This window comes from Notechis scutatus, chromosome 3, assembly GCF_049901735.1.
Source record: "Notechis scutatus isolate UNSWTSFEM ecotype Mainland chromosome 3, rNotScu1.2, whole genome shotgun sequence".
Taxonomy (NCBI): domain Eukaryota; kingdom Metazoa; phylum Chordata; class Lepidosauria; order Squamata; family Elapidae; genus Notechis; species Notechis scutatus.
In genome coordinates, this window is record NC_142011.1 from 63,142,847 (window position 1) to 63,169,543 (window position 26,697).

Sequence of the window (26,697 nt, forward strand, 5' to 3'; positions counted from 1 at the left end):
ACCATTTATTTAAGTAAATAGATTTGTAAAGGAGAGATGTTAGTTACTGTATCTCTGTATTGTTTGTGTTGGTTTATTTGTTTAAGTATTTGTATCAACTGTATACTAGTATATTTGATTTATTCTGTTACATGTTCAGAATACATTCTTAATAGGCGAAGGGGGGAAACAAAAAATTGCATATGTTTATCTATTAAGCAATCTTTGCAGCTCCCTGATTTTTATTTATTTTTATTATTCTATTTTGATGATCAAATTTAAATTCAGTATTAGCTTAACTTGAGTCAAAGTAAAAAATAATGTTTTAAATACCACAAACACTTGGTAATTTATTTGCATGCATAATCTTTACAGGAAGTGGACAGTCGGCACCCAGCAGCAGTTTAACTTCTCCGAGCCACGTCAATCTTTCTCCAAATACAGTTCCAGATTTTTCTTATTCTAGCAGTGAAGATGAATTTTACGATGCTGATGAATTCTATCAGACTAGTTCGTCCCCAAAGAGATGTTTGGAGTAAGTGATAAAAAAGTATGCAGACAATTATTTCCTCTTTAAGAATTTGCAAAATTACACATACTGTATATCAGCCCCTGAATCTTTTCCATAATGTATTGTGAATAGCTAACTTTTATACAGTCTCTGTGTGTACACATAAACAATTTTGGCTCTGAAATTGTCCCTTGCTTATGCAAATTCATACTGTGAAGCAACATTATTGTAGAAATTAACTCATGGGAAGCATTTGATCAATCTCTCTCTTTGCATTTTCAAGATTGGCTTTTTATCCATGAACTGATATATCTTTAGAGTGTGTGGTGGGTATTCCCAGTTCTAAACAATTTAATATGTCTACAGATGTAGTGGGATAGTCTTTTATAAGAAGGCTTAATTTTTTGGATACAAATTCTGTGATTGTTCGAATTTGCTATACAAATATAAACTTTTTATTTTGTCTGTTCCCTAAATGGTATATTTACTCTACATATTTAAGTTGGCATATATTTAAACTTTTTTTCCAGGTATATACATAGTATGAAAGTTCTTCCAAATTTGATTATGTTTCTAATTATGTTCTAAATTCAGCTATAAGAATTTTGTATTTTTCCATAGCCCCTCAGGATCTGGAACAATTCTAACACGTAGCAACACTGGGAGTAGCATGAAACGCCCAGATACAGCAGAGTCCCTCAACTCTTCAGTGTCTAATGGGACAAATGATGCTGGTAAGAGAAATTCACAAATTATTTAGGCTTTTAATAACTTCAGTATCAGTTCCAGCATGTTGATACAGATTTTTAAAGTAATTTAAAGAAATTTTATTTTTAAAATATGGCCAAGAAATTACAGGGATGAATTTATTTTTTCCAGATCTTTTTGATCCTCATGATGAAAGAGATGATGATGTTGAAGGGGAGTCAGTGGAAGAACACAAAAGTGTTATCATGCACCTTTTATCACAAGTTAGGTTAGGAATGGACCTAACAAAGGTGAGACTCTGAATTCTTGAAAACTACCACTCAGAAAAAAAGTTAAAATATGAAGCATATGAATCTCTAGGAGGTGAAATAAAAGTTTACCAGCACCTTGGTAGAACTGAAAATTATGAAATCAGTTCATAATTGGTTTTTCTATATTTTAAATTGTGTTTTATTGGTTTGAGGCCATAAATAAAATATTTTATTTGGTTTGAGCAAATGCTAATTAAACACAGGTTGTCTACAAGGCAGTCATACCTAGTAATGTTCCTTAAAACTTAATGCATCACTTTAATTGAAATTACCTTAGTCTGATTTTGGAATTTGAACTTGCTAAGTTTTGTCTTTCTTCAGGTGGTTCTTCCAACTTTTATTCTGGAAAGAAGGTCACTCTTAGAAATGTATGCAGACTTCTTTGCACATCCTGATTTATTTGTGAGGTATTAAATTTTTGATCATATACTGTTTTTCCCCTTATTACCACATGCAAGTTTGATAATACTTTGTGCTGCATACAAACTTACTCATGTCTATTTCATTGGCTGCATTTTTATATAAATATATCTTGTATAAATATATAAAGTAATTTGCCTTTCTGGTAACCATAGAAACATTTTTCCATTTGAAATTAAAAATCTTGAGGAAATATTTATATTTAGTTTTAAAGTAAAATCATTTTTTGTGTTTTCTTTAGTATTAGTGACTACAAGGATCCAAAAGATCGTATGATTCAAGTGGTAAAATGGTACCTCTCAGCTTTCCATGCAGGAAGGAAAGGATCTGTTGCAAAAAAGCCTTACAATCCCATCTTGGGAGAAATCTTCCGATGCCATTGGATATTGCCAAGTGCTGAACAAGAAGAAAATATGGTTAGTAAAATAGCTACATATCTGCATGACACTTTCAACCAGAAGCCAAGGAAAGTAGAATTTTTTGTATTGTATTTGAACAATATAGCTGCCAGAAAACAAATCGCCAAAGGTAGCTCATAGCCATGGTGAGAAGAACCACTTGGCAATTAAATGATACATTATTATAGAATGTGTCCTGTGAATTGTATTTTATAAACACAATTCCCACACTAAATACAACTTTTTTTCAGTCACCGCTCTAGAAGGATAGAGCATTAGAAAGAAAACAAACCCTGGACAGGAGCTTTTCCTACTATTAAAGTTTTATTATATACTGTCTACATAAAATGAAGGTAGTACACTTTCTCATATTTGAAGTACAGATAGTCCTCAACTTACAACTATTTGTTTAGTGACAATTCAAATTTACAACAGCACTGAAAAATGACCACTTTTCACACTTACAAATATTGCAGCATCCCCATGGTCATATTATCAAAATTTGGATTGACAGCTAGTTCAAATTTATGATGGTTGCAGTGTTCCAGGGTCACCTGATCACCTTTTTCAACTTTCTGACAAGCAAAGTCAATGAAGCCAGATTCATTCACTTACTAACTTAACTACTGCAGTGATTCACTTAACAACTGTGGCAAGAAAGGTCATAAAATGGGGCAAAACCCACTTAACTGTTTCACCTAGCAACAGAAATTTTGGACTCTATTGTGGATGTAAGTTTGAGGACTACATGTTTACTTTTTTAAAATATCAATAAATCTATTTTATTAATTTCCTGAAGAGATTATAAGAATACTGCACAAAATCAGTATTTTCCAATAAAGAAGATTCCGTATACATTTAGAGGTTCAGACTCTAAAGATCATGTAATTTATGAATTAGGGTTTTTTAATATTATACATGTCAATATTGCTCTATTCCAGTTATTTAATTCCTATTTTCCTAATAAATATTCTGTGATCTCACTATTTTCACATTAGGACAGAGGGATAGGAGACAATAATTTTAAAGTCTTAAGTGCTCAAAATCTTCATTTTACATGTATTTTTAAACATGCAAAATACATATTGTATGTATTTATAAAGCACACTGAAGTGTAGCATTTCTACTTTGAAGGACAACTATTGAAGGACAACTATTACATTTAAGCCGCTTTTCAGTTCTTCTTTAAGGGAAATTGTTAGATACATGGCAGACTTTTTAAGGAACTCAGTTACTGAAATACATTTATTTTTTTCTATTGTTTAACTTCAGATCTAGAATATTTGTAAATATGTCATGTGTACAAAAAGAAATTTGTATCATGCATAGTTTGGAATCTATTTTGCAGGAGACAATTGCAGATGGACCTGTTCCATGGGTTTCCCCAAATAATGTGACATTTGTAGCAGAACAAGTTTCTCACCACCCTCCAAGTAAGTTATTTTGTTTGTAAGTTATTGTAAAAACTGTTGCTGTTTACATTTTGAAACTTCAGCCATTTTTTCTCCAGATTTCTTACTGGGAAAACAAATATGTGTTTTCTGCTTAGTTCCTGCACTATAGCTTACCATATTTATTTGTCCTTTTAAGTTTCAGCATTTTATGCAGAATGTTCCAGGAAGAGAATTCAGTTCAATGCTCACATCTGGACCAAATCAAAGTTCTTGGGAATGTCTATAGGTGTTCATAATATAGGCCAGGGTATGTCTATCATATCTGAATTTTACTTAATCCTGAGTTTTAATTCTATAATTATAAAACATTTTTGACAAAACATGTATGTATTTCTTTTTTCCTAATAGAGATAGCCTCTGACTGCTGGTAACAATACTTTTAAACTACTAATTCTGAGCTTTTCGGTGTTTGGTACAGGAATTTTTGTGACTTACATAGATTGTAATTTGTTGCTATTTTCTGTCTTTCTGTGCTAATGCAAGAAAATGTAGGTTGTGTAATCCAACCCAGGGATAAGCAATATCTGGTTTTTCCTTTACAGATAATTGTAATCAACTCTAACCAGTCTTGACACAGTGATGAGAGTGATGGGAGTTGTAGTCCAGTAGCATCTGGAGACCTATAAATTTCTGTCACATATTAGATTGTCATAGTTGATTCTTATCGAATTTGGTCTTAAAGAGCAATGAGACCTACTGACACTGCTTAACTGACATTAACTGAGAGCAAACCAGTATTCTCTTGCAGTGGTTCCTATAAAAGGATAAACCAGAATTCACATTGCTTTGCTTATTATCATTGACTACTAACAGATGCAGTTAGTTGTCTGTGGTCAGTTCTGTCCATTTTCAGTTTATGTTTTCTCTCAGAATAAGAGGTTTCTCACTTATTTAATCAAGTATAAGCCACTAGGAGCCATCAAAGTAGTATGTACCAGCATATTGCTCATTCCCTGCTTGCTTAAAATTCTGCTGAAGATTTTTAATCAGACATAATAATTAATTGTAGAACATCCAGGTATTACCACAAGAAAAGCTTTGATGATGATAGTCCTAAAAAATAATTGATAGTTATCGCAAACTTGGTTTTTATTAACCTGATTTTGTTGGCCTTTATTGAAATGCTTTGCAGATGCAATTTTAGCAGGGATATTTAAGTTAAAGGACTTCATTTTGAAGAAAAATACTATGGGTCCTCACAAATATAAAAAGCAATAAAATCATAAGTTAACTTTTTTCTAATTCTGATTTTGCTGTTAAAAATCACTTTCAGCTAGGATTTCCAAAGTAGCGATTTGTTCGGTTATTGTTCTAGTCCAGGGATGGCAACCTTGGCTGCTCCTTGTTTTAATGGCCTATTATTTTTTTGGGGGGGGGGGGAGGCATGAGGGTCATCATTATTGGAAAAGGCAAGGATACATTTTTTTTGCTTGGGGGTGAGAGGCTTAGATTGTGTGCAAGTAAAATAAGAACATCTCTTTCCAGAGCTAAATATAGCCATTCTGCTTTTGGTAATGGGGTAGGGGAATGACTGGTCTGCAGAAATATAACCTGACAGGTTATTTTTGTTCACCTTATTTTAATCCTTGTTGTTTTCCTTTCTCTCTATAAAAAATTGGTATGATCCCATACTGTTGTTTTTTACAGGGTGTGTATCATGCTTAGATTATGATGAACATTACATTTTAACCTTCCCCAATGGCTATGCAAGGCAAGTAATTCTAGTTTTTAGTGATTTTATAAGTGATAAATTGTTTATCTTCCTAGCTGTTGAAAAATCTGAATTTTTTTTGACAGATCTATTCTCACAGTGCCATGGATAGAGCTGGGAGGAGAGTGCAACATTAGCTGTTCTAAAACAGGCTATAATGCTAACATAATATTCCACACAAAACCTTTCTATGGGGGGAAGAAGCACAAAGTAACAGCAGAAATATTGTAAGTATATATATATATATATATATGTATGTATAAGGATGGATTTTAAAAATCACACTCGTTTCAAAGTTCTGATATAAAAAATATAACCGAATTGCTGGAGAATACTTTTAATATTCCCTAACCTGGTGCCCTCATAATGTGTTAGTACAGCCATGATGATGATGTCATCCATTCAATCAATTCCGATCCTTGATGATTCTATGGGCAGACTCTCCACACCTTTCAGTCTTGCACAGTTTTTGTATGCTCTGTCTTGTGTCAGCTTCGACAGTGTCCAGCCACTGTGTTCTTTTAGGGTCTGGTTTCCTTTTACTGCTAACTCTTTCAAACATAATTATTTTCTCCAGTGAATTCCTCCACATGACATGGTCAAAGTAAGTGAGACAGAGTTTCACGGTTTTACTGTGTTGTACCGTACAGTACAGTCATATTAATTGGAAATAATTACATTCAGTCAACTGCAGGGGACCAGTTTAGGGAAAGCAGTTTTAAGGATTTTGACAGATGCCCTCAGCAGGTAGTAGTACCTAACCAAACCTTTTCTGACCTTGGACACTTAGTAGGGCTGGAGTGGTTAATATTGGAATGAGAAAATATTAGGCAGTACTACTACTGTAGGATAAATAGGGACACTGAAAAAATAACCCAGAAAATTATAGGGTTATGTCACTAATATCAATAGGAATCAAGCTTGAAGAAGTTCTGATGTGCCATGCTGAGCTAAGCATTGAACTAAATTGACAAGAGAGTGGCCCCTGATTTTAATTCTTCTCTTTTCTAGTTCACCTAATGATAAAAAATCCATCTGCTCAGTTGAAGGAGAATGGAACGGTACCATGTATGCAAAATATGCAACAGGGGTAAAGTATCTTGATTTTTGAATGTTTGGTTAATTCATAGATTAAAATTCCATATGAAAAAGTTTGATTCATTCCAAGAATGTCATTCATTTAATATGCCAATTCATCATTCTGCTCCAAAAACTGTACAGGTCATTGCTTAATGAGAGTTATTAGGACCAGAATTTCCATCATTAGGCAGTAAGGTCATAATACGTAATGTCATATGACTACATTACTTAGCGATGGCAATCCCATGATGCTGTCCTTAAGTGAGGATCACAGATCTCCTCCTGGGTTCCAACAAGCAAAGTCAATGAGGAAGCCTCACATGGCTTGCAAGCAGGCCAGCAGTTGCGGGGGGAGGTGGGATTAGCTGCAGCAGTGCTGGGAATGGTTGCTGTGAATGAACCCATGTCACAGGTGGCTGCTGCAGATGTGCACAAACGCTATGGAGTATGACATCCCTTTATAGCCAAGCTACTTGGGGTGGGGGCAGGGAAGCTGCAACAGTGTGAGTTACAGGAGCATCTTGCAACCTTCCAGCTCCCCCATTGATTTTGCTTGTGGGAAGCAGGCAGGGAATAGCAATCATGTGACTGTGGAATGCTGCAAATGTTGCTAAGCGCAAGTGCCTGGATCACAATTGTGACCACAGGGCTGGTAGGACAGCCAGAACTTCAATAATTGCTTGTACCACTTGTTCAGCACAATACAACTTTAAACAGTCACTGAACAAGCGCTTGGTAACCAAGGACTAGCTATATAACTGAATGCAAGATTAAGCCATTTTCAAGATAACTGGTAGATACATGTTCTATGGTTAACATAATTTTTATGAAATCAGTTGCATTACTGGAAGCAGATACTGGATTGCGTTGTTTGTCTATATATAAAGAAATATAGATATGAGAAATACTGATAAATGCCCTAATGAAAAATGGATTTAAGTTGAATAAAAACCTAACAGAGATTTTCTTTCTTTAGGAGAATGTAGTCTTTATAGATACCAAGAAAATGCCTATCATTAAGAAGAAAGTAAGAAAACTGGAAGATCAAGAAGAGTATGAATCCCGCTGGTCAGTGTTAATATACAGTACTTTCTTGTTTTGCTACAATAACAGCTTCAAAAAATATTCTCAAACTCAAGTAGTAATTTACTTGAACTAAATAGAAGTAATGTTAATGAACGTGGGATAAGATATGGTATTTTTTTGTTGCAATATTTTGTACGCTGCCTATTTCAAATGGATTATCAATGGTTCAAATGCATATGTGAAAACTTACAAGAAAATTGAAATGTGTTGTTCAATTATAACAATACAGTTTGGGCAAAAATTATGTAAATTATGTAAATCTGCCTTTCTACCTCTTTTAACATGACCCACATTCTGAATAAGGCATTACAGGTATTCCTCAACTTACAATCATTTGTTTAATGATTGTTGAGAATTACATGGCATCAAAAAAAGTGATTTGACTGGTCTTCATGCTTATGACAGTTGCAGCATCCCCATGGTCACATGACAAAATTTGGGTACTTGGTAACCGGCATGTATTTACAGCATCCTGAGGTCATGTCATCACCATTTGCAACCTTCCCAGCCGGCTTCCAACTAAGCAGCCCAACTAAGAAGCTGGAGTTGACCACTTAACCGACATGGCAAAGAAGTAAAATCATGTGCAACTCGTTTTAACAACCATCTTGCTTAGCAACATAAATTCTGGTTCCAAATGTGGCTGTAAGTCAAAGACTACCTGTACTACCTTACCCTCCATCTTGAGTATAAAACTAATACACAGATAGAAGAGCTCATAGTGCACAGATCACGCACTTTTGCAGAACTGATAAGCCAAGAAAAATCACAGGTTATTTCACACGTTATTATCTTACCTCTCAGACGATACAGAATCAGGTATCTGGGTGGATTTGAACAATTTTATCAGCAAAGTGTTTCACAAACACCTCACAGTGGTCTCAGGAAGCTCTTTTTGAATCTCACATCCCCAAAAGGTATAAATCACCCTAAATCACAGAGGTACACTCCATTACTGCAATAAGGGTGGAAGATTAAGAATTCTTTGCCACCGCTATTGTATATATAAGGCTCAAAAGCCCTTATGTCAGGTTCATTTCTAAGATTCCTCTATCAACATTCCAGATTGTTTTCTGCCATCTCATCTTCTGGAGTTCCTCAGTAAAATAGAGAGCAACTCAGATTAGTGAGCAGAGAATGGTCACCCAGGGTGACCATCTTATCGCACTTTCTGTATTTTAGTGGTCCAACAGATATTTGATGAAATTGCCTGACAAATTATTGGGATATCCACCAGGTGTTTTAGAAATCCATCCCTTTATACCATTCTAAATGGATCCAGGGATATCGATGGTAGTGAACAGACCTCATTCAGATCAAGAGTGATCTAACCACAGTAGTGGACCAATTGTAACATTTTCTAGTTTCAAATCAATTTGAGCAGGCTTAACCCTATGTAGAGCTTGGGAACAAACGTGATGATTTCATTCTCTCCAAACATGTCTTTCTAGATTAATAAAATTATGGGATATTTTTTTTTTTGCAATTTATATATTTTTCTATCTTTTTTTAAGCCTATGGAAGGATGTAACCTATAATTTAAAGATCAGAGACATTGAGGCAGCCACTGAAGCTAAGCATAGGCTCGAGGAAAGACAAAGAGCTGAAGCCAAAGCCAGGAAAGAGAAAGAGATTCCATGGGAAACAAAGGTAGGTTTACCTTCAGAAATTATTCCTGTGTTAAATCCTTTTGCTCCTATGAAATTGTTAATAAGTACTTTTCTTTTACAGCTGTTCCATGAAGATGGAGAATACTGGGTTTATGATGAGCCACTACTCAAGCGACTTGCTGCCAGTAAATATTAAGCAGGCCAGGCCTGTGAAGTTCAAGCCTTGAATTAGTGGTACTAATTGTAATGTTGAAAGGACTCTTCTTTTGGAGAGCCTGTCTCCTTCAGTTACAGTTCCTATCTCAGGGATACTGGACTTTCTCATGCAGTGAACAATTAAAACAGGAAGAGCCCTGACTGTGTAGCAGTAATTTCCTGTCTTATCTCCTGTGCTTCTAGGAGAATAAAACTAAGGCTCAAGTTAGGCATACATACTAAGCATTGCTGTAAAAGGTGCAAAGAGGCATGTGTCTCATATATAGGATTCTGGCATTTACACCATGCATTCACATGGCTTCATTTACTTAGAACTTGTTAATTTCTATGTTAATACAAGGACTTCTTTTGCCAGTTTAGAGAACTCAAGATCGCATTTAACAAATAATAATAATGGTAGAAAAAAATCTGGCATTTGTTTCCCTCAAAAAAATCTTTGAATTTTTATTATAGATTACCATTTGATTCTTGCAGATGCATCTATAATGCTTCATAAAATGGATTTTCAAAAGTATGAATTGTTTTATTGTAGACAAAATCATTTGCAGTTTAAAACACCTTGCTATAAAGATGTTCAGGACAAGTCGATCCTGTTCAGCAGAGATATTAATTTGGAAAATTCAGTTACCCGTATCATATACTGATTTATACCGTGAATAACGCAGAATGAAGACTTAAGTGATCTGTTGCAACTATAAACAGTACATCTGTTTTCTCTTAAGGACTTGTGTCCAGACACTAATGAGTGATCACACAGAGGTCTGCGCTATTTTATTCAGAAACTGGTGATAGCTTTAAGCTCCGTGGTCTGACTTTATTGGTCTGTTCTTCTTTTCCTTGGCCCCATGATAACCTAGTTTAGTTAAAAGTTTAAAAATAAAAAATGATCTTTCAATTAAAGTGCCCATTCTATTCTAGGAGCCGTTCTGATTAAATAGTGAAAAAAGCTCTTTCCTGTTAATGTGTGTTTTCTAGAGAATTCAGATAAACTTAACAATTGATGGATAATTTTCACACTCTGTATTAAGGCTGCCTTAATCCTTGCATTATTTTGATTAGAACCAGGCATAGGTGATGAGTTTTACTTCCTTAAAAAAAACCAGAACATTCCAATTGTAATTTGGCCTTTTAGATGTTACTGAAGTCCAGCTTCCAAACTTCCTGCATACCCAAGCCTTAACCATTACTGCCAGTGACATCTGAAGTTGCATTACTTAAATAGTTGGAGAACCACATGTTGCTTTGTTTCTCCTGTAGATTAAGAGCATGGGCCATAAGCCTGCCAAGAGAGAAGTTGTCTAACATTTGAGTTGGTTTATACAAACCAACTCAAAGTTATATAATAGTATGCAACATCCCAGAATATTTAATATTATTCTATAACCACTATATGATTTGGATGTTCAGAATCGTTAAATATGTCCTGATTTACCATTTTTTCTCCGTCTTCCCCTCTTGTTCCAAAAGCAAAGGACTAAGACTGCAGTACAGGAGAAACAGCTTGTATTCACCCTATTTCCACTTTTTAAGTTCTTGAAACTAATGGTACGTTCAACTATTTTCCAGTTTTGCTTTTGTAGAATTACAAAAACCCTAATCTCAATTTTTCTTTTTCTTTAAGGAGCAAACTCACCTTAAAAATAACTGATTTAATATGATCCTCAAATGTTTTTTACTTTAGCAATCTCACAAAAAACCAAGAACTTAAGATTTCAATAATTTATTGCACACGTTATTTTAAGAGCACTCATCCTGAACTATCTGATGAAGATGATTCCTAGGTATATTCTTAATACTTTTTTCATTTGAAGCCAGAAATATTTTTTCTCTAAATTGTTGCAATATAGGCACATTCAGTTTTAAGTAATCTAATAGCGTTTTCTGGATAGCAGGTAATATTTTACTTCTGAGATAGTCTTTAGTCTTTTTTTACCCACAGCTGTTATGGAAGAAGCAGCAGCATTCCAGGCAGAAAGCACCCAGAATAATAATTGCCAATGGAGAACCCATTTACTTTTATGAACAAGTCTATCTTTCTATACATCCATTGTAATATATATTTTCAAAAAAAATGCTCACTCTTATGTATGCTTTGCTGGTTAAAAGACACGCTTGGAATATGTACATTAGTTTGTAAGAAGTCAACTATTTTCCATAAAGCCTGGTAAATTAGAGTCTTAGAAGGAAAGCATACCTCCAGAGTATTTAACTTGTACTACACATTATGGCAGCCCAAGATGAGTTATTTTAATATCTTATGGTATGGGAGAACATTGAGAGCTGATGTATACACTTTGATGTTCTTAATGCAAGTGATGTCTGTCAAAGAAGAAGGATCAAAGAACGTTAGCTGAGGTATTTCATTGCTTGAAGGGCTGTGCACATTTGAAAGAGATGGAACTTCTGCATCACCTTCATGTACACCAAATCCAACCACCTGTAATTTCAAAACACAATATAGGAGATAAGTTCTACAATAGATGCAATAGTTTCTATGGCTGCAGAAAGGGCTAAAACAATACTTTATGCCTGAGTAAGTAATAGATTAATGCTTAAATTTAAAAATGATAAGTTTTATTTTGAATTTGATTAACTAGAGCTACACGAGAATCATGTTTCAGAAAGACCAATTTTCTAGTCCCGTGTTCAAAGCCAGGATATACTGCAAAAATATATATTCAAATGAATATAAAGTACAATAGCATATTTTATATTATTTCTATTTTTTACTATTTTGTATCTTGCCTATATATATGGGCAAGATATAACAGTAGAAGTAATTAGATACATTGGCTGTCTTGAGTTATTTTTACATCTATCTCAAGGCACCATCATATTTTAAGACCTAAGCCTTGATATTCACCCAATTTTATATAAGCTACTTACACATTTGTCATAAATACTTACATGTACACTGAGCACTTTCCTTTCTTTGTGTCTGTGCATTTGAAACCAATCAACTAATTCTGACTGCGAAAGAGATTTTAGAGCATCAATCTAAAACAGAATAAATAGTTTTTAAAAATTAGCATATGTTTAAATAATATAGAAATTAAGCCATCAATACAGGTAATCTTCAACTTACAACCATTTGTTTAGTTACTGTCCAAAGTTACAACGGTGCTGAAAAAAGTGACTTAAAACTGGTGCTCAGTGTTGCTGCATCCCTATGGTCATATGATCAAAATTTGGGTGCTTGGCAACCAACAGGGATTTGCAATGGTTACAGCACCCCAGGGTCACGTGATCATCACCTGCAACCTTCCCAACCAGATTCCAATAAGCAAAAGTCAATTGGAAACCTGGATTTGCTTAACAACTGCATGATTTGCTTAAAGACCATGGCAAAAAAGGTGGTAACATTTGACACAAAGTCACTTAACTGTGTCACTTAGCAGTGTAAGTTCTGATCTCAATTGTGATTGTAAGTTGAGGACTCTGTATATACAAAGAATATAATTCTCAATCCTGACTTAATTAAACTTATTTGTATTCTGCCTTTGTTATTTTTATAAATAACTCAAGGCAGCGAATGTATACAACACACTTTCCTTCTCCTGTTTTCCTCACAACAACCCTGTGAAGTAAGATGGACTGAAAAAGAGTGACTGGCCCAAAGTCACCCAGCCAGTTTTCATGGTTCAGGCAGGACTTGAATTCATGGTCTCCCAATTTCTAGGCTGGTACCCTATCCATTAGACCAAATGGCTCCTTAACTGCCTCCTTATGCTAGTGTTAGAAATAAACATGGAAAGACCATACAAAGGTTTTTTAAATCTGACCCACACAGGAATATTTTTAAGAATTACCTCCCGAACTAGTCTGTCAAATAGATATTGCTGAGTCACTACTTCTGTCCAGTTCCTATCCACTTCTTCACCAAGATGAGAATCTTCACATTCTTTTAATTTAATGAGAGCTGTGACCTAGTATAGAAAAGACATCAACTTTTTCAAAATAGTATTAAAACATCTCAACAGATTCATCTAGTATTTTGAAAGATAGTGTTTTAATGCTCTGAGCTTTTACCAATTAAATATATGTGATCCAATGAGACCAATTTATACTATCTAGATTGTCTTATTTCTATTACATCTCTGGAAGTATTAATCTTCATCAAAAATAGGTATCAAAAATTTGGGAAACTGATTTCTGATAGTCTTAGTACATTAATTCTTTTGTAATTACAGTTTAAGCATAACTGAGTTCAGATTCTACTTTTAGATCTATATATAGTTGGTAATAGTCCTTTTGAATTAATCAGATAAAAAATTCTCCTACACAATTAAATGGTGAATAATAAATTTCCATTACTTCTTCGGGCCCCTTATGATTGTGATAGTATAACTACAGTACTGCCCTTATGCTATTCTGAACTTCATACACTTTGAACAAGCATCAGAAAAAAACTATTTTACTTTTTTGGTGGACAACCAAACCTATTTGATCATTTATTGGAAAAGATTTCTAGAAAAGTAATAAAGAGGAGGTAATAACCATTACCTGAGTCTTGAAGGACTCTTCAGTCATATTTTTGAGTTTTTCTTCAAAACACAAAAAAAATTCTTCTATCTTCTTATCCACTACTTCAGAACTGAGAAATAAATCACAAATATGTATTCTGTCTAATATGCATTTAATTCAATTCCATGTTCTTGAATTTTCTATTAAGTATTGAGAAACAGCAAGGTGAAACTGACTACAACTGCATGAAGGGAAAATCAAGTGAAAGCCAAATGGAAACAAAAAATGGTATTATGTACCTCACTGATGTCTTTTGCTAACATCTTATTGCAATATTTCAAAGCATTTTTTAAAATTTAAGTTTAAGTCATTGGCTCTGTTCTAATGACACTTTATGGTAATTTATACCACCCAAACAACCCAAAAATTACATTAGGTTAAGTCGTGCTGTTTTGTGGGTTAACTTTGCTTTTTCAATTTATTTAGCGCACACATATATATATATATATAGCAAGTGACAGTGGTGAAAATATGTGTGTGTGTGTGTGTGTAAGTCACCTGGGCTGTGAGATGTATATGCACAATCACATTTATTTGCTGCCCATCTTACAATTCAGGCAACTGAACACATCCAGGAAAAAAGTTAAAGAATGCTTCTTACTCTGAGGATATTTTTCATAAAATATCAGTCTTAAAAATCTTTTGAGTTTATAGGGCTAAGAGAAAAAGTGAAATTCTGAAATATCCTACTCACTTGTATTTGGTTGCCTGTGTGGCTACAGTAACAGAGAATCCAAGGATCCCAGATGTATTCCTACAACTTGCATAGACATGATATCTAAAAATGAAAGGAGAGAGAAATTGAACAAATTTGCTCTTAAACTGCAAGAAAGCTGACAACCAAACTATTTCTATTTAAATAGTAATATGCTAAGAATAGTTCTTGGCACTGTATTTGAACTTCTGTCAACTGAAAATTATTTTGTGTAGGAACTGCAAGCTGTTTTAACAATTATTGGAGGCGGGTTTTTTTTTGAGGGAGCAATTTTTGCTAAAGAATGAAAGTCAAGTATTTTTTTACAATTTTGCTAGATTAATTAATGCTCAAATATTGATCAAATATGTTTTCAGCTAAAGGATTACAGGGAGCAGACTCATGATTAAAAATGATATATACTTTTGTGGGGTTGCAACTCTTGAGGGCTTAGTGGAACCTTCTGGAATAGAAGAAAACTAGTAGATGAACTGAAGAAAAGCAAAACGCCAACTATCACCTTGCATAAATGAAAATAGGCTAATTCAATATAATTAATTTTGTATACAGATTTTCTCTCTTCCAATACGGCAGTAAATAGAACCTTACCCTAAGGTTTGCTTGGTTCGAAGAAAGTCAAAACAAGGCTCTTCCATATACATCTGAAATTCAATAGTATTTCAATTCAATATACCTGGTATATGTCTAAGATATTTTTTAATAAGGAAACAATTTAAAACATGTTTTAATTAGCTAAATGTCACTTTAACAGGCTTACTGAGATTAAACCATATCTGATATAAATAAAGGCTAAATCTACATAGAATATTGTGGGCAGAGAAGTCTGTGCGTGTCCCAGATACAAGAAAGAAAGGTAATGCAATACTTTTAAAAATTAGTGATTCCCCCTGTAAAAAGCTGACTGTAAAAAGTCTTCCTACAAATTGTACCGTTGGAAAAAAAAACACCACGCCTGATGATTGCTTTTTGGTTTCTCAGTTGTCTTTCCACTCGAGTATCTGAACTATGCATTAATATTGCTATGATAGTTTCAGAATCTCAGTTAACAGTTGAACTATGCATATAGTGGGTCAGTTACAAAATTTTGCTTTGCTATACAAAACAATTATATACATGCGCTTTACTGTGTATGTAGTCAAAACAGACTACAGAAAATATATTGTGCATTAAACATTATGTGGGAGATGGAGGTTTCAAAAACACAAGACAGGGTAATTTCCGAACCTCCTGTAGTATTTGTACTAATTCTTTTGCTTATGTATCTTCCCATATTTTTTTATAATTAGCCTTCTTACAATTTCACCATGAACTCCTAACTATGATCTTCTATGATGTACATTGTATACCAGATACTAATATGAGCTGACCATCAAGACTTATGTAGTTCTGTTTTTTTCAAAGTAATCCAATCTTACCACAAGCAATTCCATTAGAGAATATTCTCTTAAATTCCTGGCTCCTGACTGAAAAAGAAACAAAAAGGCAATAATGAAGAAAGTCACCCTTTTACAATGTTGTCCTGCAAATACAGTAACCTTTCAAAAGAGACTGAATGGAGGCAGTATTCAATAAATCATTAATAAAATGCTACTCTGGCCTTCCAGCTGTCATTTGAACCTAATTAAAGAGCATGTAGTGTGGAAGCAGTAGAGGGGATGGGCACCATAGTCCAACACAGCAGAAAGAAAAGATGAGGTAAAACGTTGAAAGCTTTTAGTTGCATTGTAAATTGAAGACTTGCTTGAAATATTCCAAAACTAGCAATACTGAAAATGTGTGTTAAAGGTTTAGTATGATTGAAACTACAACTTCCCTAAATATTGTAGCAATTTTGAAATAATAGTAATATATGTACCATACCAAACTTCAGATATTTCACTGTGTGGTTATTTCTTCCAACTGTTAAGATTTTGAAATGGCTATTGAATCTTTGTAAGGAATACATAACTTTTGTATGAAAAAAGATGTGTATATGTGTGTGCATGTGGAATGTCAACCCACTGAACAAAAGACCACAGTATTTTCTGCTCTACATATCACATCAGATGATGGTGCGAAAAACCTCATTTATGAATATTCCCATCAGGGAAAAGAGCTTTGCAGGAAAAAAAAAATCAGCCTAGTTTTCTCTATGGCTACTTTTCTCTACTTTTATGATTGGAAATGATTGGTTGAAAATAAACAAATTTAAAGATGCCCAGGATAGGTTATTTCTATTACACGCAAGACAGGAAAATATTTATTGCTGTAAGCCAACACTGAATAAATTATAATTTGGGTTTTATTTAAAATGATAAGCCAAAATTAAATAAATGACGTGGCATTGCTCACCAGAGGAATTCATCTAAAATGTAGGGAAAATGGGAAGGGAGAAGGAGGAGAAGGATCTCAATGCAGAAAGAGAAAAACAACACAAATCCAGCTCCTATAAAAATTACAATATTCATCTGACAAAAAATACTCATCTGTTTATAGATAGCCATATAGCTAATAGTTCCTGTATAGTTCAAGTTATGCATGAAACACACTAAGCAACAAATGCATCACAAAACAGTTAATACGCCCATTTTTTACATCATAGTACCTGATAGTAGACTGTCACTTCGGAATTAGCATCCCCTTTATTAAGTGTCTTCACTTTGCACAATAGATGAGCACATGGTAAATCCATCACTCGGAACTGAACTGGACATGGATGCACTAGAGGCAGGAAGTGCAATTTCCTAGAAAGAATTGAAAAATTAAAATGTCCATTGCAACTTGCTCTTTATCTTATTTTTTAACGCAGTTTAACAGAAGTAAAAAAACATTCTAGCAATGAAAACTGCAAAGGAGGGAAATACTGTATATAATTAGTTAAATAAATGAATTGGTCACCTTTTTCAAAATGTTGCAAAATAAGCTTGTTTTACAACACTCCTTTCACTTCTTTTACAGAAAAGCAAATCTATGTTAGAGAAAAGTGTTGAACTAAAGTTGTTAAAAATTTGTACAGCCTAGAAACCCCTGAAGTTGGATAAGGCCATTTTGAGAATAATGCTTGTTAAACACAGTGCTTCATCTAACACTACAATTACAGCTTCAAAAATACTTTTATATGTATGTGCAAATTAGAATGCAGAGGTTACTTATCAATTGACTATAATTCAAATATTCCTTAATTCAATTAATTTAAATTGAATAGCCCCAGTTTCTAACACATGCTCAAATGTTGGCAGCTGTTATAAACTTATAATTATCAATATAAATATACTTACTCATTAACATAATTCAAAAATTCTTTGGATTCCTAGAAGAAAAGAGGGATGTTAATATTGTGACTAGAAATAAAACAACAGTAACAGTAGGCATTACTATATTATCTACACAGAAGCCATGGTGGCACAGTGGTTAAAATGCAGTATTGCAGGCTAACTTTGCCCACTGCCCAAACCACATTCTCTCAGTGGTTGGAAAAAAAACCTTACATACCGGTAAATGCCTTTGGAATATGACACAGTTGTAAAACAGTCCAGAAACAGCTAACATTAGTGCCTAGGACTAGATGTGTTTTGCTCCACTATTTTTCATTATTTGCACAGAAAAGTGCTTTTCTCACCATATTCTGAGTTAATATTTACCGTACTTTATTAATTTATATTGAAAATAGTTTGTTAATGGGCTTTGTTTGACAAAGTTTGTTACTAAAGTAGCAAACGATAAAATTGTCACGAAAGTCAGAACTGCCTGATATTTCTATCATATGGTGTCAAAGGTTAAGCAAGGAAAATCATAGATGAGAAAATAGTTTATGCTGAAGATGCAAGCTAAGCTGTTGAAAATACTCACGGAGCTTGTGAAGTTTCCCTGGACAAGGCCCTCTGCAAAGAGCTGAGATTTGAAAGCCTTCACAAACAACAGCAGAGAATCTACTGAGAGCCCCTTCATAAGGGCCTCATATTTGTCTATCATAGACCACCGGCAATGTTCCAGGATTAAGAGACGTATATCTCTGTGCCACAGAAGAAATACTGATCATTACATGGTCACTGAAAGTTATGTTGGCTTTACAGCATCGTCTATAAGCTCCATTTGGGATCAAAAATAAATGCATTCACATTTACCCAAACTTGGTTCTTTTTTCCCCCTTTCCTTTATTATTCAGAGACAACATCATGCCAAGTACAAAACCAACTCCATAATCAAGGGACAATGTGTGTATATCTTTGTATAATTTACATAGTTTTTACATAAGCACTCTGTACATTACATATATTTGAATTTAACATGCATTGGTCTTTAACAGACACCTCCCTCCCCACACAACTAAGTATAACTAAATATGTGAATTTTTAAACAATTTGGGATAGGAATGATTAAGTGAAGAAAAAAAATCTTTCTCCACTATATAGGCATAAAGGGATGGGAGATCAAATCTGTTTTTATAAATGAAGGGTAAGGAGAAATATAGAAAAACTTCAAAGTAATCTGCTCATAAAAAAACAATCTGGTCACAAAATACCCCCAAACAAGACCCAGTCTTGTTTTTTGTATCGTGAACTACAATTTAGTCCTTAATCTTAGGTACAATTTTTATATAATGAAAAGTTTAATAAACCTAACGCAAAGTATATTTTCTGCTCTGGTGTTTTCTAGACCAATACAACAGTCACTCAGGTAAATTGAGCACTCAAGCAGCTTACTGCAGTAATCGATATGGAAACCACCTCCCAATTATTCTCATAAGCATTACGAGTCTCAATCCTCTTGTCTTATGAACATGCAATATTTCATCCCTACCTTGTTCTTGTTATCAATTGTTACCCAATGTACCAAAATATTTCACTGGAATGCATGTGGCCAAATTTCTGGACTTTTGGGTTTCTAAGGGGATGGGATCACAGATGAGTTTTCAATGATAAATGTCATTTTTCTGCCCAATTTCAGCAGTGTTTGTTCTACTAAGCCAGAAGCCATGAATTAGAAATTCCAGTGACTAGACTCCTTTAAAGATGGATTAGGCAATGAACTAAAATCAAAGAAATCACCTTCTTGCACAGCACAATGACTAAAATCATCCTGGCTCATATATATATACTCCAGACACTTACTTGGCCAGAGTTTCTGGCTTGATAAGGATGTTGAAGTAAGTCTTTTTCAACTGCTCAGTTATCATCTCAAAAACTTCTGGAGTAAAACTGAAATCAGCTAAGTAGTCAATGATGAGCTGAAACAGCAACTACAACAACAACAATAAACCAATTCATTATGACTCTTTTTAAAAAGAACTTTTTCAGAAATAATTCAAGGCCCAAATAGATCAATACTTACAGGCAGCTTATGATTGAAGCCTTTCACACGAATGATCAATCCATGTTCTCCGGCTACCAGCTTATATTCCAACTGAGCAACATCAGCTTCATATGCAGGTTCAGCAAGGTTGTGTGCAAGGATGTTCACAAAAGTATCAAAGAGCACCACACTGACCACATTAAGTTGAGACAACAGGAGATAAAGGTAAGAATTTGAGAATGTTAACTTTGTGAAACTTTTTGGATTTACATATTCCTTCAAAAACAGCAAAGGTTTTATGACAAAAATCAACGTATTTACAGAAGCAGAACTATAGAAAACATCAACTAGTACAGTCAACTTTCGTTTTTAAGCACCATTTGAAATATTACATTGTGGATATGACACTCCTATCATACTTGGAATTGGATCATTTGAAGTTTAAAAAATCATTAAAATGCTTGTTTTTAGTGACAAAGTTGCTCTCAATATAATAAATTATTTTGAATGCAGAGGTTAATATTTTATGTCCTGATCCTTTTAATTAAGAGTCTCCTAATTTAATAAGTTACACCTTACTGCAATGCATCAATTGTTGTTTGCTGTTTTACCACATATTTTCAAAGAGCACTTTGAGTTACAAACAGCAGCAAGAGGCTCTGTAATTCGGTACGTCCATTCCCTAACTTAAAGCTCATTTAAAATATTTTTACAGCAAAACAATAAAACAAATCAAGACCAAAACAGGGGTGGGATTCAAATTTTTTAACAGCTGGTTCTGTGGGCGTGGCTTGGTGGTCATGTGACTGGGTGGACATGGCTTGGTGGTCATGTTATTGGCTGGATGTGGCCAACTCAATATCACTCCCATCGAGGCACGCATCTCCTCACCTGGCCTCTAAAGACTGTGGGGATGCTGCAACAGTCGTAAGTGTGAAAAATGGTCATAAGTCACTTTTTTCAGTGCCATTGTAACTTTAAATGGTCACTCCACACAAGCAAAGTACCAGCAAAGGAGGAAAAAAAACTCCAGAGACATTCCTGAGACAGGAAGTCTAGTCCTGCCAAGAATGTAATAAGAGTTAACGGAAAGGCAGTTTCTGTAAGCAACACCAGAATGTTTCCTTCCTGCCTTCCTTACAGGATTAGGCCAGTAATTTCTTCTAACAACTGGTTCTCCAAACTGCTTAGAATGTTAACAACCAGTTCTAGCAAATAGGTGCGAACTGGTAGAATCCCACCCCTGGACCAAAACCTATAAACCTTACTTCTCAGAAGATTGCTGGACCAGTGGTGAGATCAGATGGAAACGGATGTAAGCTGGAAAAAAAAAGTTAGAATGAGCAGTGGCAAACAATGCAGAATTATAATCAAGACTGTGTATCTCTTTTTGATTCCTTCATAAAAAAGAGCAGCTTGACATCAATGCTGATTAGATTCACTGTCCTTTCCAAAGAGGCAGTCTTTCCAATTGTAAAGGCTACATGTTCATGCTCACAGCCATATCATTCATCATGGAAAATTGTTGCACATAAATCAGACCATTTAACACCCTGGCCTCCCTAATGTGAGGGTTCCCTGGCCACTGGATCTTATAGAATGAAATTCTTTCCAGGAAGTAGGAGCTGGAGAAAATCAAGTCGAGGTAGGGAAACTCTTACAAAGCTGTACTAAAAATCCTGAGTGGACACTAAGAAAAATCCTGAAGTGTTTTCTTTTTTGTTTTAATGTTGAGGAGGGAAACAGTTCTATATCCAATAGGAAGATTAAGACAGCATGCCGTGCCAACAGAAGGACATGTATACAGGTAGTCCTTGACTTACAACCATATTTTAGTGACTGAAGTTACAACGGCACTAAAACAAGTGGCTTATGTGAAGTTGGGGAAAGGTGAAGAATCACTTTTCCCCAACTATTCTGATCAAATTCCACCGCTGTGCAGTCGAGAGCATCCTAACCAACTGTATTTCAGTCTGGTATGGAAATTGCGCCATTAAAGAAGGCATTACAGAGGGTGGTGAAAACCGCTCAACGCATTATAGGGATCCCACTTCCTGCCATTGTGGACATTCAGAGGAAACGATGTCTGCAAAAAGCCCACAGCTTCGTTAAGGACTCCTCCCATCCAGCCCATAAACTGTTTACCCTTCTTCCATCTGGGAAGAGGTTCAGGTGCCTGCAGTCCAAGACCAGCAGGCTAAGGAACAGCTTTTACCACACGGCGGTCTCCTTACTGAACTCCTCAACTCATCTACCCCACACACACACTGATACTTCCCCTGATAATATATATCTTGTATAAACTCTCTGTGCATTATATTTATATTCAATGTGTTCATAAACACTCTGTACAGTCGTATATATTCCTTCCATAGATATATATTCTGTATATTCATAGATATTCTGTATATCTATATATAGTTATATATTTTGTATATCTGTATATACATATGTATATATGTTTTCTTAAGTTTTCGTGGGTACTTACATGTATGGTATTCAGCTTTGTTCAGGTATTTTCCCACGTCATTGTAGTTGTGCTTTTAAAGTTGTAGCAACGTTTCGGCAGAATCCCAGACGAACCCAATACAGAAGCCTGATGATGGCAGATGAGATTCTGCCGAAACAAAGCTGAATACCATATATGTATATATATTTATACTTCATTGCTGTTTTGCACTTCTGGTTAGATGCTAACTGCATTTCGTTGCCTGTGTTTATGTGCAATGACAATAAAGTTGAATCTAATCTAATGTAATCTAATGTAATCTAATCTAATCTAATCTAATCTAATCTAATCTAATCTAATTTTATGATTGGTTTTCACAACCATTGTATGTTCACAAATTTGAATGCTTGGAAACTGGCATGTATTTATGACAATTGCACTGTCCTGGGGTCATGTAATCTTCCCAGCTGGCTGGGGGGAGCCAAATTACTCAATAACATCCCGACTCACTTAATAATTGCATGATTCACTTAGCAACTGTGGCAAAGAAGGCTGCAAAATGGCGCAAAACTCATTTGACAACTGCTTTGCTTAACAATGGAAATTGGGGGCTCAACTGTGGTTCTCAGTCAAGGACTCTCTGTACAGTGGTCCACAAATCGGGGAGCAAATACTGAGCTTGACATTCTAGTACCAACATAAAGGGTAAAGTTATTAGAGTCAAGAAAGTATCTCAAACCAAAAGACGATGTTGAAATCACAGTTCAAGTTGTGTTATCTTCATTTTAGAAACTGAAAACTGCTAAGCTGTAACACAGAAATGGAATAGAAACCACTGGTTTTGTCTTAAGCAATACGTTATATATCAATGTATTGCTTGAGGTAAAATTTCCATCTGATGATGCTCAGTTATAGGTGGTTTCATGCATGAAACCTAAAGGCTAAAAAGTGAGGATTTTTAAAAATAAATTTTATGTTGGAAAATGTTATTATTTTTAAATGCCCCTTCATACATTTAAATTCCAAAATCCACTCAATGCCAAGTTGATAGTGCAACTTAATAGAAGTGACACATATGGAAAGTGAAACATTGATAGGGGTTTAATGCACAGGTGGGCTGCAGTTTCGTTGACAAGGAGTTAGCTGGTTGTGAGTGCGTGCTTACTTCGCTCGCACGCACCTCTTTACGGCTAAAGCGCAGTTTCAAACAGGCACCTAATTGACTCGGGCAGCTCCAGTGAGTACAGCAGGATGGTGCCAAACTCACCTGGGCAGCCTGGGTGGGGGAATAGTTATTTATTTAGGGAAAGCATAGCGCAAGAGTAGGTGGGCGCGCCCAGCAAGAGATCACACCTTGGGGTTCACCCAAACCCCGCTGACCATCCAGCAGCTTACCACTGGTCTAATGCCAGACAACATTGCCCAGAGATATATCTGAAGTAAAACAAAAGTTGCCACATGAGAAATCAAAAGGAATAAGTGCCATCTAAGCCATCAGTGAGGGCTCATTAGGAGTTTTATTCAAAGACACCACAAAAAAGTTACCTTTAGGGATTTTGAATTTGTCATCCTTCTTGTACCACAAACAACCTTGCTGGGAACTCATTATATTGACCGGATATTCTGTCTGAGGGCAATCAGGATCCTTCAAAGCAAAATCAGTTGCTAAAATGAAAAAAGATGGGGGTTGTTATTTCACTTCAACAAACAAGTACTATCTACCAAAATAAAATGCTTAAACCTGTTTATAATAAAGCAACCAAATGGCACAAATGTTTCCGTAACAATAAACGTTACAGATTCCCCTATTTTCCCCTAATTCTTATTGGTCCAACATGGCAGAAATCTAACAGAATAAATCTGTTCTGTTACTCACAGACATCTAATAGCAAAACAAAAATAGCATACATAGAATGATTATATTTTAGACTATTTAGGAAGAATTCATATTTCACTCACCAATGTATCTATTTTCTTCTGGCAGGTGTAAATCAGGATTTAATTTGAAGTCACTGGCCCATGTATCACTCCAGTGTTGATCAACATCTGTAAATATTAATATTACAAATAGTTTGATGAAACCACACCTGAGAAAAATGATAAACCTAGTTGTAGTGATATGCATATATAATGCACACTGTTCTGATTCATTTCTCATAACACATATCCAATTTTCACAGATAATGGAGGACACCAAAACATACATCGAGCCGAATTTATACACAGCTCATAAACCTGAACTATTCTTTAATGAACTATGACAGAAATTCCACCAGATGGATCAGGAAATTAAGCAGTTACAGCTAACTTAAGTCATTTTGATTAAATAGGTCCAATCTAACCATATACTGTATATATTTGTATCCAAGCTATTTCTATCCTGTCTAAAATTTATTAAATAGGTGAATGTGTTCTGTTTGCCTCATTAATTAAACCATGGTTTAACTATAATTTTCAATGTTAAAATCACTTGTGGATGAAGAAAGTAATCAGTGTAAGGCTTGTTGGGCTAGTTTCCGCTAATTTTTCTTTTTGAGCTGCCTCTAGCGTTGTACTGCTATGATCAAAGACAAGAGGAAGACAGCAAAATAAACTAGAGGAAAAAGCTAGAAATCCAGAAACAAAAAATCCTTCAACTACACCACAGATTATAAGAAATAATCAAACCCACAGATTTTTATACTTTGAATTTTAGTTCCTAAAATTTAGACAGACGGACTATTCTTGTACCTTCAACACTGTATTGTGTCCCAAACCATTTTTCCTTTAGCTGACACTGGCCTTCATGGGAGGCAGATAATAAAATAAGATTGGCTTGACTGGGAATCAGTTGGTTAAGTGCTTTAGAAATTATCTGTAAAAAAAATAAGACTCAAATGAAACTTTCCTCTGCTACACCAAATTCCAGATCTTTATTTCACCTCTTCACTTTGAAAAAGAATAGTAAATCCTGAAGTAATAACATTTACTTTCTAAAAGAGGAACTCATAGTAAAAGTATTTTTCTATTGTCCAAGGTCAGATTTGTCTTACATATTAACCAAGAGCTTTAAATTTTTCACCTACCTCTGGATTATATTCAAAGAGAAGTTGGTCTCCTGTCAAAATATCCTCCTTTGGAAAGAGCTGCATATTTTCACAAAGACTTTCTACATATTCAACTGGATCAGTCTGAAAAACAAATCATTTTGCTTCATAACATGATCCTTTGAATATTTTTCTCCATGTAAGCGAACTTTGGAGATAAATGTGAACCATTATTTTCCCTACAGTTTGGACACTGATTTTCACAGTTGCTTTGAATGAAGAATCAAATTTAGTTACCAGTGTGTTGAACTCCAAATTCTTAAGACATATCAGCAAAACGTAATTCAAATCCCTAATATTATGATCAGTTACGTCATTTCTATGTTTACCTGGTGTATGTCAGATAGCATCAACAGAAGGAGAAGCCAAAAATTTGTGGAAGCATAGAAATATCCCGCCCCCCCCTGAATTCTAAGAGATGATAACAAACATCTGTATGAAACAGCATGTGTTTAGAGGTAATGGAATGTTAAGTGTTAATTTGAGTTAAAAAGCAAAAATGAAAATTTAAAAAATTAAAAATATGTAATGAGACAGGAGTCAATACCACAACTAAATAAGCAGAAGGGTGTTAATATTTTGCATGACATAAATCAGATCATATCAATACCTGTTCTTGGTAATGGAATTCATTAGCTTCAATCTTCTGGATCTCTTCCCATATTCTGTGGATGAAACCAGCATATCTTCTATATATTTTTGTTAAGAATATACATATTTCCAGAAATAAAGATTTCAGAGTAAAAGCATAAAAAAATGTTCAAAAATTCAGCTGTCATGCCAAAAAGGGGAGCTTTTGTCATTTATCAATAAGGGTAGAACATGTCTGCCAATTCAAGGACCCAAATATGCCTCGTCCCCTTAGAGCCTCCTAGGTCAGAATGTGAGTGTCTTCCAAATTTAGAAAATAAACTTTTACCATGTATCTATTATGAAACTACTTTCTCTTGATTTTAGACAGGTAATAACTTACCTGTGTAAAATAATTGTTAGTTTTTTTATTCTAAAGAATGATGTATTTAAGAAAAAGTTATTTACAAAGAGTGTTTGTAAGTAATAACTGTATTCAGACATTTTTTTTCTAATCTTCTGCTATTCAGGTTTTTGAATTATATTCATCTTTAAACAACATAGCCAGTGAGTGAACTGGAGAACAGTGGGTTGGAGA

The 26,697-nt window shown here is 34.7% G+C and overlaps 2 protein-coding genes across 10 annotated transcripts in view; one reads left to right on the plus strand and one right to left on the minus strand.

The window, feature by feature from the left end:
• The window catches only part of OSBPL9 (oxysterol binding protein like 9), a 56,478-nt gene extending 46,853 nt beyond the window's left edge, over positions 1 to 9,625 (plus strand). For all 9 annotated transcript variants that reach the window (XM_087960260.1, XM_087960261.1, XM_026665848.2 and 6 more), the window contains 13 exons: positions 355 to 514; positions 1,112 to 1,224; positions 1,370 to 1,488; positions 1,831 to 1,916; positions 2,171 to 2,345; positions 3,676 to 3,760; positions 3,918 to 4,028; positions 5,429 to 5,492; positions 5,579 to 5,719; positions 6,504 to 6,582; positions 7,549 to 7,640; positions 9,173 to 9,308; positions 9,390 to 9,625. In XM_087960260.1, the coding sequence (XP_087816386.1) occupies positions 355 to 514; positions 1,112 to 1,224; positions 1,370 to 1,488; positions 1,831 to 1,916; positions 2,171 to 2,345; positions 3,676 to 3,760; positions 3,918 to 4,028; positions 5,429 to 5,492; positions 5,579 to 5,719; positions 6,504 to 6,582; positions 7,549 to 7,640; positions 9,173 to 9,308; positions 9,390 to 9,464 (1,436 nt within the window). In that variant the 3' untranslated portion in view covers positions 9,465 to 9,625. The remainder of the gene's footprint in view (positions 1 to 354; positions 515 to 1,111; positions 1,225 to 1,369; positions 1,489 to 1,830; positions 1,917 to 2,170; positions 2,346 to 3,675; positions 3,761 to 3,917; positions 4,029 to 5,428; positions 5,493 to 5,578; positions 5,720 to 6,503; positions 6,583 to 7,548; positions 7,641 to 9,172; positions 9,309 to 9,389) is intronic.
• Positions 9,626 to 11,188: 1,563 nt separating this feature from the next.
• Positions 11,189 to 26,697, minus strand: part of NRDC (nardilysin convertase) — a 28,796-nt gene continuing 13,287 nt past the window's right edge. Inside the window, exons 14-31 of the mRNA XM_026665847.2 lie at positions 26,140 to 26,194; positions 25,509 to 25,613; positions 25,174 to 25,297; positions 24,403 to 24,489; positions 23,989 to 24,108; positions 21,263 to 21,314; positions 20,034 to 20,184; positions 19,814 to 19,941; positions 18,552 to 18,714; positions 17,981 to 18,012; positions 17,308 to 17,446; positions 16,139 to 16,186; positions 15,312 to 15,364; positions 14,703 to 14,786; positions 13,988 to 14,078; positions 13,294 to 13,410; positions 12,392 to 12,481; positions 11,189 to 11,921 (exon numbers count right to left, since the gene is read on the minus strand). Of these exons, the coding sequence (XP_026521632.1) occupies positions 11,727 to 11,921; positions 12,392 to 12,481; positions 13,294 to 13,410; positions 13,988 to 14,078; positions 14,703 to 14,786; positions 15,312 to 15,364; positions 16,139 to 16,186; positions 17,308 to 17,446; positions 17,981 to 18,012; positions 18,552 to 18,714; positions 19,814 to 19,941; positions 20,034 to 20,184; positions 21,263 to 21,314; positions 23,989 to 24,108; positions 24,403 to 24,489; positions 25,174 to 25,297; positions 25,509 to 25,613; positions 26,140 to 26,194 (1,834 nt within the window). The 3' untranslated portion in view covers positions 11,189 to 11,726. The remainder of the gene's footprint in view (positions 11,922 to 12,391; positions 12,482 to 13,293; positions 13,411 to 13,987; positions 14,079 to 14,702; positions 14,787 to 15,311; positions 15,365 to 16,138; positions 16,187 to 17,307; positions 17,447 to 17,980; positions 18,013 to 18,551; positions 18,715 to 19,813; positions 19,942 to 20,033; positions 20,185 to 21,262; positions 21,315 to 23,988; positions 24,109 to 24,402; positions 24,490 to 25,173; positions 25,298 to 25,508; positions 25,614 to 26,139; positions 26,195 to 26,697) is intronic.